Genomic DNA, 12,447 nt, shown 5'->3' with positions numbered 1-12,447 from the left:
GAGCCATGGCCGCTGAGCCTGCGCGTCCGGAGCCTGTGCTCCGCAACGGGAGAGGCCACAGCAGTGAGAGGCCCGCGTACCACACACACACACAAAAAAGACCCTTTAGCTCCCTGTTGCACCCCAAATAAATTCCAAGCTCCTTAACGTGGCTTATAAAGCCCTTCACACCTGGCCTTGTTTACTAATTTCTAACCTCACCTTCTGATGCTTCCTCCTTTGTCCTTTATGCTCCAGCTGCACTGAACCATTTTCCAGTATCCAAACTTTATTTTGCCTTCAGGCCGTTGTACTTGCTATTTTCCTCTTCTGGGACTTTTCTTTGCCCCTATGCTCTTATCCCTCTATTCTCTCCAACTGCTACTCATTTTTCTGGACTCAGCTTCCCTAACTCGGTCTCTCTCCTACCTCCCACCCAGCTGGCCTAGGGCTCTCCTATCTCCTTCCCATATGCTCTCAAAGCACTGTGTGCCTGTGCTAGGGCTCTACAGAATCAGAGACTACAGCACCAGTTAACTAGGCCGTATCTCCCCCTCCATCAACCCACGTGGGAAGATACGGTTTTGTTTTATTTACCACCACGCACAGTGCCTGAAGCATGGCAGGGGCTCAACAAACATTGGTTAGATGAATGAATCTGTGCCTTAAATAGCCCACTGGCTTCAAGTAGACAGCCCTCCCACAAGCCTAAGATTGCGATGACAGTGTCCTGTCTTGAATCTAATAACTGAGGTAGGGCCAAAGCTGGTTGGGGTAGTTTGGAATTTTCAGGAAAATATCAGCTGTTTTATGTGGCTGGAGCTGTTCCCAGCGTTGGGGGACTCATTCCAAGGCAGGGCCAGGGAGTGGCTCCAGGGCATCTTCCCTCTTCCAGCAATAGTCCTGGTGGGCAGGCCTGCCTGAGAGGGACACACCTCGGCAACGGCTGGTAGGACGTTTGTTTACTTGCTGTGCCTACATCCAGAGCCTATTTCTGGAGCAGGTACTGGATGCAAGCCTGTGCCATTCCAGCACTGATCTTGCCAAGCCCTGTGCCAGGAGAGAACAGCGGCAGTCACTTACCTTATCTCCCTGGCTCCAACCAGCCTTCTCTGGATATACCTAGTTATTACTGTTTTGCCCTGTTGGGAATTGCCCTTCTCTGGCTCTAAGGTTTAGCAGTAAATATTGCTCTATGTGCTCTAACTTTCTGTCTGTTTCATTAAGGACATGAGGAAGGAAGAAAGTTAGGGGTGATAAGAAAGGCTCTCTCAACTCATAAATTTTACTGATTTGAGGAAGTCTTAACCGGAGTTCCTTGGGAGTTTCCAGGATCAAAGGAAACAGATCAGCATTTTTGGCCAATACAATTTTTCCTATGGTTAGTCTAATTTCTGAAAGGGAACTGGAATACAAAGAGGTCATTTGACTTATTTATGATCCCACAGTAAGCCACAACACGGATAAAGATAGCACCCAAGACTCTTGGTTTCAAATTTAGTACTACATCAATCGCCTAAGTTAAATTTATATTAAAAAGTTAGCTTTGGGAACTAATATCAAATTTGTTTTTGGTAAATAGAGTTTCACCTTTTTTTAGAACCATCTTAAGTTGTCACCTCTAAACCAATTAAGAAACCATAGTTACAACCCATTAGACTCCCTTCTGTGGAAGCCTGTCTCTGTAGAGGAGTGAAGTGAGAAGGCAACGGAGATCTGGGGCCTTCCCACCGCCCCCCTCCGGCCCACCCAGGGTTTTCACTCTGGGCTAAACATCTTTCAGTCCTACAATTCCTTTTCAGTTCCTCTGAATCAACTCCCCACCTTTTCACATTAAGATTTCTGTTTCTTAGGTCGAAAATGCGAGGTAGGGAAAAGGCAAAGTTGGAATCCTGCCTGAATGACAGAAAGGCTGTTTTCTGGTACAGAAACATTCTCTAACCATCCATGATCAGCTGGCTCTTTGGGAGAGTATTTTCAGACCTTACTGCTTTTTTTCTTAAATTTTTGTTTCTAAGGAAGAATAATTTTATCATGCAGGAAGAAGGAAAATCTTAGGGGTTTTTTTTTTGGTTTTGTTTTTTGTTTTTTTTTTTTCCTTTCTAAACCTATCCATCCATCTGAAAGCCATCAGATGGCTCTGTAGGAAGAGTGAGGTTTGGCACCTGAACCCCAGGCAGAATCCCTTGCAAGCTTAGTCCAGGGCTGGATGACTGTCAGTGTCTGGGGAACAGAGGATCACTCTCTCTGTCAAAGGCATCCTACTAATAAAAAGCAGTAAGAATAAAGCTAACACCAGTAGTCAATGGCAAAACAAAAAGGAAAACCCATCTGGAAATTATGACAAAAATATTCATATAATTAAGCAAGTACATAGAATCACCTGGTTGGTTCCCATCCTTTTGGACAAGGCAAAATTTCTCAATCTACTTGATTTAGAAATGAGCAAGTGTTCTCTGAAGGTTTTTATGGCCACCTGCTCATCATTAGGGATTTGGAACCTATTACCCAGAAAGACGCTCCACTGGAGCCATGACCTCAGAATCCTACCCTCAGGGCACCGAGGTTTGGCTTGTCAGAGGGCACATGTTAAAAACAGGAATCTGGCAAAGGTTACCAGCTTTCCTGCATTGACATGCATTTGTCTTTACCTCCTCACTGCCTGGGAGTACCTCTCTGGGAGGAATCAGGTTAATAGCACCTCACACAGCTAGTATGATGAGAAAAGTTTTATGTGGACAATACCAACTGAACAAGAACACCATAAACAAGGTAGGAAGCATAGGCTTAGCCAGGAAAGCTGCCACAAGGAGCAGGTGTGGAATTATTCAGGAGTGGTTTCAAATATCAATACCATAAACACAAGTCTAATTTGGAAACTGGCTCTTTTTAAGTGCCAGAGGAAGTCAGGGGAGAAACCATGCATGAAATAAAAAATATACATGTATACACAGAAACACCTATATTTTCACACTTCTTTCGTTCATTTTCCCCACAAGAAACAAATCAGACGAAGAAAAAGCCCAGCCTCTTTTTCCTAAAGTCCCTATACTTATTATGGGCTTGTTAGAGAAGCCTCAGATGGGTCTTGGATTCAAGGAAGCAGACTTCACTCTCTTCGGTGCCACGCATCCCTGACAATTTACCAAGGGAACGCTTGGAACACAGGCGGGAATATCCAGAAGAGGCGAGAAAAAAATATGGCTCACTTAACTTATACATTATACACAAGGGTATCAGTTTCTCCAAATACTTTCACACTTGGTCCTTCACTAGGTTCTTAGCAGACTTCTCACCTGCAGCAACAGAGCTCAGACAAGCTGTGAGACAGAGAGGAAGGCGGTATTTTGATCCAGCGCACACTGGGTCAGTCACTTTACCCAAGACAGTCACACGTGCCAGCCCCCAGCAAGTCTTCAGGGGCCCGCAGCTGCTTGCTTGGTGGAGTGGAAGGCTGGGCTTTTTCCCTCCCTAGATTTCTCCTTGCTGCTGCCGCCGCCAAGCTATCTGCTGTTCCCTCTGGACCCAAGACGGCTGCTGGGTGTGTGTGTGTGTAATTTATTGTTCCACTGCTGCTGGCTCATCCCTGGGCGCTGGCTTCTCAACCTGCGACTCTGGAGGAATCAGATACTGGACCTCCTCCGTACTGATGGCTACTTTATCTGGCTGGAGCCACCTCTTGAAATGTTCCAAGGTGCTAGGAAAGAGCAGGAGAAAAGGGTGGCTGCATCAGACCTCACTGATTAATTACTTAATAATTATCTCAGTTACTCAAAGACTGCCTTCCCGCCCACCACCAATTTCTTCCTATAATTGTTTTTCACTGCTAACATGGGGAGCACAGATACTCCTCTGACAGCTGTGCATTCTGGCAGCTCCGTGGCATAATTTACCCCCTAGTGGGCACTTGGGCGACAAGCAGCACCATGCGCCGTCAAATGCAGAGTCTCTGAAGGCTTGATGAGAACAGCTAAAGAGCTTATGCCTCAGTCCCGTCTTTTTTTCCTCAAAACTGGAGAGAAGAGAAATTGTCAAGGGGAGGAAACATTCAAGTAAATACCAAATTATTAGTGAGGCAGAAACCTGAGCATCTTGAAATCTCTTATACCTGAGGTAGTCTGAGGCTCAATTATACATATAGCACTTAGTTGTACTAAGCACGATTTTTCGTGTGTTTTTGTTTGTTTAGTTCTTTCTACAGCAAGATGCCAAGATGGAAACATCTGAGTAGCAATGTCCCCCACAAAGGAATGGCCACTATGCCAGGGGGCTTTTTTTTGTTTGGATCTGTGGGGAGGGGGAAGTGTCCCCCTCCCACCTTCCTTGAGTACCCAGGATCCTCCACCCTAAAGCTATTAGACATTCACGGTAAATTGCAAATGAATAGGAATAATATAAACCTCATTCTGTGCTCTTCAATAGTAAAAAATCATAAGCCAAGAAATAAGGCCATAACCAGCAGATTTTAGACACCTAAAATGAGGGAATCATGTTGTGGATTCACATACGTGAAGAACCACACAATTCCACTACAAAATGGCCTGTGTTTTTTTTTTTGTTTTTTTTTTTTGCGGTACGCGGGCCTCTCACTGTTGTGGCCTCTCCCGTTGCGGAGCACAGGCTCTGCACACGCAGGCTCAGAGGCCATGGCTCACGGGCCCAGCCTCTCCGCGGGATGTGGGATCTTCCCGGACCAGGGCACGAACCCGTGTCCCCTGCATCAGCAGGCGGACTCTCAACCACTGCGCCACCAGGGAAGCCCGACTTATGGCCTGTGTTTAAAACATAAACTTTGAAGTTTGAAACCAAATGCACGTCTACTGTTTCCTGGCGCTTGTTCTGAACACTGATAGAAGCATTCCCACAGATGTAGGCTCAGGGCAACAGGTGACCACCGCTCAACAGGTGTCCATAACTCAGGGGACTAAGGTGATATGTGGGCATTTAATCTTCATCTACCATACTTTTCATAAAATTGTTTCAATTATTTCTATAAGGAAGGGAAAACCACATTATTTTAGGTATTAATAAATACACAGAAACATGAACTTGAGTCTTGGTGCTGATCTGATTTCTGAGAAGAAGAATTCCTATTTGACAATTATGCAGGAGAAAGTTGTCTTTTCTTCTCAGAACTGGAGAGGAAGGAAATATTCAAGAGGAGAGAATATCATACCAAATTATTAGTGGCTCAGAAATCTGTGCAACTTCATCTTTTGTGTTTGGGGCAGTTTAAGGCTCAATTGGGAAAAGAAAAGAGCAAAATGTATATTATTTTCTGAGCCCTCAGAGGGAAGTTGACCTGACCTTAGATGCCATACTGATTTCTGAAGGATCTGGGGGCACGCTGATGCAATATTTGAGATAAGGTAAGTGAAAATACTTCGCAAATTAAAAAATAAAATGTAACCATGAAGTTCTATTCACATACTGTCCATGATTTCAGCAGCAGTATCTTCATCTGATACCATGGGACTCTCAAAATCAGTGTTAATGCTATGATGTAAACTTAGGTTAAGTCATATTCCCCTAAGAGCTTGTGTTAAAATTCAGGTTTTTATTTCCCTCACTGATTTTCATTTTGAATAATTTCTTACTGAATTTTAAAATTCTGTTAGGAAGAGTAATATTAAGAATAGCTAACACACAGTACTGACCCTGTGCCAGGCACTGTTCTAAGTGCTTTATACATAGTAACTCATTTAATGCTCATAACAACCTTATAAGGTAAGAGGTACTACTCCTGCTTTACAGAGCAGGAAGCTGAGGCACATACAGGTTACTCACCCAGAAACATACAACCAGTAAGTGGCAGAGCTCCTATCCCCGGTGTCAAGCACCATCCTGCTCTTTGTGGCAGAATGCCCTATCCTCCTTTCTGCATCCAGCCCATCTGCAGATACTGTTCTCCTTTGGTACAAAACCAGACCCCAGAGGGAGCTCAAAGGTCTTTCAACTCCTAAAGCAGATGAGTCACTTCCACTCATCTGGCTCTTTTCTTATGCTGCCTCGTTTTGTTAGGTATGTCTACATATATATTTGTCAGCTCTCCCCACCTAGTTCTGAGGACCAAAACAAGGCTCTAAAACGTCCTTACATCTCCCCTCCATGCCTATGACATCAAGCATAGTGCCTTCATAGTAGGTTAAGAAATTCATTCATTTGGTCTACACAAATTTGAGTGTCTACTCAAATCTGACAGAAATATGACAGCAACTCTGTAAGGCAGTGGAGATTCATAGGTAAGAAGACTTGGTTCCAGTTGATTGATTACTACTTTCTCAAGCACAGTGTGTACTTAAAAATGAAGGCAATAGTTTATTCTCAACTCTGTTCAACCTGTGATCAAGATGTAGGTGGGGGGGCTTCCCTGGTGGCACAGTGGTTAAGAATCCACCTGCCAACGCAGGGGACACGGGTTCGAGCCCTGGTCTGGGAAGATCCCACATGCCGCGGAGCAACTAAGCCCATGAGCCACAACTACTGAGCCTGTGCTCTAGAGCATGCGAGCCACAACTACTGAGCCTGCGTTCCGCAACGAGAAGCCACCGCAATGAGAAGTCCGCGCACGGCAACGAAGAGTAGCCCCTGCTCACCACACTAGAGAAAGCCTGCACGCAGCAATGAAGACCCAATGCAGCCAAAAAAAAAAAAAAAAAGAAAGATGTAGGTGGGGAATTTGCTTTTTCGCAAAAATACTCATTCCCAAAAATCTGCCACTGGACTAAGCAAATAAAGCAACCTTACAAAGGATGATTTTAGCTCAGAAAAGCTGATGTTGATATCAACTTATATCTGGACTCAGATGTCGCTCTCCCTGACTTCTTTAGAGGAAGAGAAATGCTTTCAGTGAAACAGACCGTCATCTGCAGCTGGACTGAGAATCAATTACCTCTCATCAGAATCAAGTCCATCCACAAAGAATTCTGATGCTAACTTCTCCTGGAGGAACCGATCCCAGCATTCCTTCCTTGCTTGGGCCAGGGTTCGAAGCATGTCCTTGGAAGTCACTTCCTGATGTAAACCTTTGATTCTTCTCAGTTTCTTCTCTAAAGAGAGAGGAAGTTGAACTTAACAAGGAAAGTGAGTATGAAAGAAAACTAATCTAAAATGCAAAATGCCGGACTTCCCTGGAGGTCCAGTGGTTGAGACTCTGTGCTTCCACTGCAGGGGGCATGGGTTCAATCCCTGGTTGGGGAACCAGGATTCCGCATGCCACACAGTGCGGCCAAACAAAACAAAACAAAACAGAATGCAAAATGCCAACTTAAAAATTCTCTCACTGATGAGTACAAGCACACTCCCTGAAAAAAGAGCTCATTTTTTTAAGGAGGACAAACATACATTTTTCTTTTTCCACCCCAATGCCTTCTCTCTGCATTGTATCAAATAACTGTTTAACTGTTTAACCCCAGAAAAGGGGTTTATAGTTTCTCATAAATAAATTGATGGCGTGGTTTCTTTGAAATCACAGAAGCCCAGCAGTTATCTGTCTAAGAAATGCTTGTTTTCCCTGGCTTGACATGTGTAGACTATTTTCTTTTTCAACTCCTGAAAATAGTCTCTCGGAGGAGTAAATGGTTTTTTTGTTACAGTGTCAAAAAGTGGTTTCCAAGCCTCATGAGAAAGAATTAGATAAAATGAAGAGAGATTCCATGGTTCATTAGACACAAGTATTGACTTGATGAGAACTCAATAATAAGAGACCTTTAAGATCTCTATGTGTGATTAAGTTCTTGATTAAAGAAAAGGAATCTCCCAACATTTTTTTTGAAGGTTGTTCTGCTTGTGGCCTGGATGTTGGAGCCTAACAAAAACAAACATCTTGTAATCCCTGTGAGAGTGGTCCATTATGGCTTCCTGGTGATACATGTTTAGTTACCCTTCTTTGCATTTTAAGTATAATTGATGAACAGATAGCCCCTTTAAAAGAATACAAGTAAGGGTATCACCATTTGCCTTCTGCCTTAATTTAGTCTTGCCTCCAACTATAATAAATAGGTAAATGATGACTTTTTGGAGGGGAGGGGTGGACATCAAGCCCACCAACAGAAACTTTATGATTTGCAATCTTGTTTTCATTTCTAAACAAGCCTCATCAGCTGGAACCCACTGATCAAAACAAACACCTTTTGTTGCTACAAGTTACCACCAAAAGCTCACCCATGTAAAAAAAAAAAAGCCTACAGTTGATAAATGTTAAATATTTGAGGAGTTTTTTTCTCCTGGAGGATGGGTAAAGGATTATGTATATCTCAGGTTGAACTGGCTAAAAGTTTTTAATTGTTGCTCTTAGTGGATTCTCTGATATAAGTTTTTTTGGCAATAAAAACAATCCTTATGTTGTCAGGGCTTGATTGTCAAGGTGGGAGGTAGTCTTTTGGGCTGGAAAAGGTCTTCCCCTTTCTGAGGGTGCTGAGTCCCTGATCAGATGTGATCAGGCAGAAATAGGTGCCTTGCATCCTCCAAACCCGCTTGCCATTATCTTCCAGACTCTGCCATAGGCAACAGGAATCTCTCTTATTTTCTTCAGGGGAGGACATTTTAATCATCATCTTAACTGATTTTAGAAAAGATCCGTGGAGTTTTAACTTTCTGAACCAGTCTTCACCAATCAAAAACATCACTGAGTCCATGAAAGTTTCTTATATACCCTGGGCACAGAGCACCAACAAGCCGAAGGATCTGGTTCTTCAGCTTCCTCAGACTGTGGCTTCTTCTCCTTATCATCATTAAACAGATATTCTGACTACTACAACAGAATTGGTAACCTCCTCAGCCATTGCTGCAAGTATTACTATACTATCTCTGGTGGCTTCCCATCAAATTTCATATTACACCCTCATCTTTCTCATTAGCCATCATTCCACCTGTGTTTTTCTCATATTTTTTTCCTCCAATACATCATTAACCAAATTCCTTCTATTTTTCCAAGAAATTTCTTAGCAGTCATGTAAACTCTATTCTGATGTGTCTCATGGATGTCTAATAATAAAGGTTAACACAATTCTGAAGACTGGCGATCACTGCCGAAGACTGATATTTGTCTTTCCCCTAGCACGGGACAATCTGAATCTCTTTCCTGTGTTAGGAGTCTCTCTAAATACTTAAGGCCACAGGACAGGGCAGTGAAGATGTGTTCAGGAAATATTTAAAAACTAAAATGGCTAACAAGAGGCAGAATGAATTTTATGTCAATATACTCCCATCCCAACCATCAATCTATTAAATATAACAGTTTCTCAAACTGTAGCATCATAAATCCACATGTAGCTCTGGGACCATGACCTTCTTCTTTCAGGATGCATAAGGTACGACACTTTGGGGTTATCTGAATACATGGGCCACCAAGAGTGAACAAGAGTGTCCTACAGAATGCCAATAAATAAAGCAGAATTTAGATGAAACAGTCAGAGGCAGGAGATGACAAAGACTGTTAAGGGATGTACAAGGAAAAGGGGGCTCCTTCCCAACAACCAACCTGAGAAACACCCCCTAGAATTACATCTGACAGATACATGTGGTAAGGACAAAAAAACAAACAAAAAAACAAACTGAGAATAGAAAACCAGGTTTGATGTAACAGAACTTCAACATGCTTCCTTAAAACCACCAGCTTCTGATTAAAAAAAAAAAAAAAAAAAAAAGCCATCTAACTTACCTAGAGATGCTAAATACACTTCTGAATCCTGCAGGGGAGCCCAAGGCTTTACAGCTGGCTGCACAGCAAAGTCTGGGGCCTCCCTCTGGCCTGTGCCTGCAGGGTAAGAATCCATAAAGGAGTCTGAGAAAGCATTGCTGGCACTATCCTCTTGGTCAGGATGTGGCAGACAGGAACAGATTTCGGCCCAAAGATCCGGGCCAGATCTTGTAGTTGTAGAGTCAATGTTCTCAAACATTTTCATTTGGAATCTGAGCTGAAAAAACAGAAGCTCAAGTGAATAAGGACTGACTTAGGAAGGAAGGTAATAGCCTTTTATGAAGTTTCTCTTAACAAAATTTAAAATGTCTTCTATTACATTCCTATGTTATAGAGAAAAAGATGACAAAAGGGTAATTAGGTTCCTCTTCTGGCTCTGCACTCAGGTTGTTTTCAAAATGAAATTTGTCTTTTAAAATGGAATTTCTTTTATTTTAAATTAATTAATTAATTTTTGGCTGTGTTGGGTCTTCGTTGCTGCACATGGGCTTTCTCTAGTTGCGGCAAGCAGGGGCTACACTTCGTTGCAGTGCGCACGGGCTTCTCATTGCGGTGGCTTCTCTTGTTGCGGAGCACGGGCTCTGGGTGCGTAGGCTTCAGTAGTTGTGACATGTGGGCTCAGCAGTTGTGGCTGGTGGGCTCTAGAGCGCAGGCTCAGCAGTTGTGGTGCACAGGCTTAGTTGCTCCGCAGCATGTGGGACCTTCCCGGACCAGGGCTCGAACCTGTGTCCCTTGCATTGGCAGGCAGATTCTCAACCTCTGCGCCACCAGGGAAGTCCCTTAAAATGGAATTTCTATAAGCCAGACACAAAAGGACAAATATTGAATGATTCCACTTATATGAGGTCTATGCAGTCAAACTCATAGAGACAGAAAATAGAATGGTGGTTGGAGGCGGGGGTGGTAATGGGAGTTACTGTTTAATGGGTACAGAGTTTCGGTTTGGGAAGTTCTAGAAATAGATGGTCATGATGGTTGTACAATAATGTGAATGCCACTTAACAGTATATCTAAAAATGGTTAAAATGGTAAAATTTATGTTATGGATGTTTTAACACATATATGCACACACACACACAGAGGAATTTCTAGGACATTTCCAGTGAGGACAACCATTCTGCACTTTTCTCCAAAGATCTCCAAAATGCAACCACTCTGTCCTCAGCCAATTAAATTCTGTTTTCAATAGGATACAGACTAAAGGCCCTGCACAGTTCCATATACAGTACACCAGGATAATAAAAATGCTGCTTGGTGAAAACTGTCAGAGTACTGTCATATGCAAGACTCATGTGCTCATTACATGGTGACGCTGGGCTATACGGCTCATGTTCTTATTTTAATAGAAAAATGGAAAGACAGACATTATCATCATTTTACAGATGAAAAAACTGAGGATCATAAGGGTAACTTGTCAAAGGCACATTACTGATACAGAGTGAATCCCTGATTGGAAACCAGACCTGTGCCGCTCCAAAAGCCATGTTTTTACCCAATATCACTCTGCCTGTTTGGGACTCTATACTGAAAGTAGCCTGAGCAGAGCTAAGTGGGAAGGGCTACCCACAAAGCCTGGGGGCTTTCGTAACTATCTAGTCTAATAGGATGAATTGACACCTTCTTAAAGGAGGGACCTTTGAGATTAGAAAGGCTGCCTGGGAAAAGGTCTGAATAATTCCAAGAGAGAGAGCCCAGCCAGCGCAATGGCCCGGAAGTAAAAGGGCCAGATATGTGACGGAGTCCCTGTATGAACTGATGCCAAGGGTCACAATAAGACTTCACCCCTATCCTGAAGTCGTGTGAACCCACCCACACCAAAACTTTGCTAGCATCAGAGCCCTGGTACCCTGGTCCCCCGGTCCCCCGCAGGAAGTCCAGACCAGCGCGGAAAACCCTGGTTTCCAGATCCCGGGCCTCAGTCACTCCGGCCTCAAGGACTGGCTAGGCGGGACGACTCAGGCCCCGAGGCACCTCTGTGGTATCTCGGAATGCGGCCGGAGCCGGGGATACAAAACGCTGGGCACCCCCGCGCCTCTCCACCTACCGCAACCGCCTGCCCAGCAGCCCGCAAACGCTCAGCTCAGTTCAGTCGCTGGCAGCCGGGGAGAAATAGGAAGGCGGAGTCTCCAGGTGACGGATCCCTGGAGTCCTCCAACCACCGCCCAAACTGGCGATGTTCTGTGCGTCAATTGGTCGAGTGGAGCTTAGCTGGGTAAGGAAGCGAGAAGCAGAGTGCTAGGAAACGATGGGCGGGACTGTTGTTGCCTGGAAACGGTGGAGAACACGCCCTGGGCCCCACTCTTCCCTAGAGGTTGATTCGTCCTATATCAGTGCGTTACAGTCGCGCGGACGGCGCTTTCCACTTGTTTCCTGCTCAGATAGGGAAGCCCAGTTTCCAAGGCCTTGACTTTTCTTGGTTCCCTGAGCAAGTTAATCTCCTCGGCAGTTCTCTGGGCTGGTGTTTGTCCCCGAAAATTTCAGCCCTTCGATACGCAAATTAGAGGACTTTTGCTCCTCGAATGGGGGATGGAAGCGATTACTTTCCTTACTCTCACAGGAGATCCAGGTCCCGTTCACCAAGTTATGAAAATTTCCCACATTCATTTAGTCAATAGACATCAAGCTCATGCTGTGTTCGAGGCATTGTGTTAAGCGGGAATTCAAGACAGGTAAGACTTGGTATGGCTCCCAGCCTTAAAGCTTAAGAGGAAGCGCCATGGAGACAGACAAGTTTACATATAACAGCAAAGAGTTTTAGAGGATATGAT

General features: G+C 44.1%; 1 protein-coding gene across 6 annotated transcripts in view; it reads right to left on the bottom strand.

Annotated features, from left to right (window-relative positions):
• CCDC32 (coiled-coil domain containing 32) overlaps positions 1-11,831 on the bottom strand; it is a 23,015-nt gene extending 11,184 nt beyond the window's left edge. For 3 of the 6 annotated variants that reach the window (XM_055088322.1, XM_055088321.1, XM_028495485.2), the window contains exons 1-3: positions 11,724-11,821; positions 9,641-10,473; positions 6,872-7,028 (exon numbers count right to left, since the gene is read on the bottom strand). In XM_055088322.1, coding sequence (XP_054944297.1) covers positions 6,872-7,028; positions 9,641-9,884 — 401 coding nt within the window. In that variant the 5' untranslated portion in view covers positions 9,885-10,473; positions 11,724-11,821. Of the gene's footprint in view, positions 1-2,926; positions 3,677-6,871; positions 7,029-9,640; positions 10,474-11,723 lie in introns of those variants that run through there. The other 3 variants (XM_055088323.1, XM_028495483.2, XM_028495484.2) reach the window with 3 other exon arrangements.
• Between the last annotated feature and the right edge of the window lie 616 nt (positions 11,832-12,447).

This window comes from Physeter macrocephalus, chromosome 11 (assembly GCF_002837175.3).
Source record: "Physeter macrocephalus isolate SW-GA chromosome 11, ASM283717v5, whole genome shotgun sequence".
Lineage (NCBI taxonomy): Eukaryota > Metazoa > Chordata > Mammalia > Artiodactyla > Physeteridae > Physeter > Physeter macrocephalus.
The sequence above is the reverse complement of the archived record's forward strand: the minus strand, read 5'-3'. Positions and strand labels throughout refer to the sequence as shown.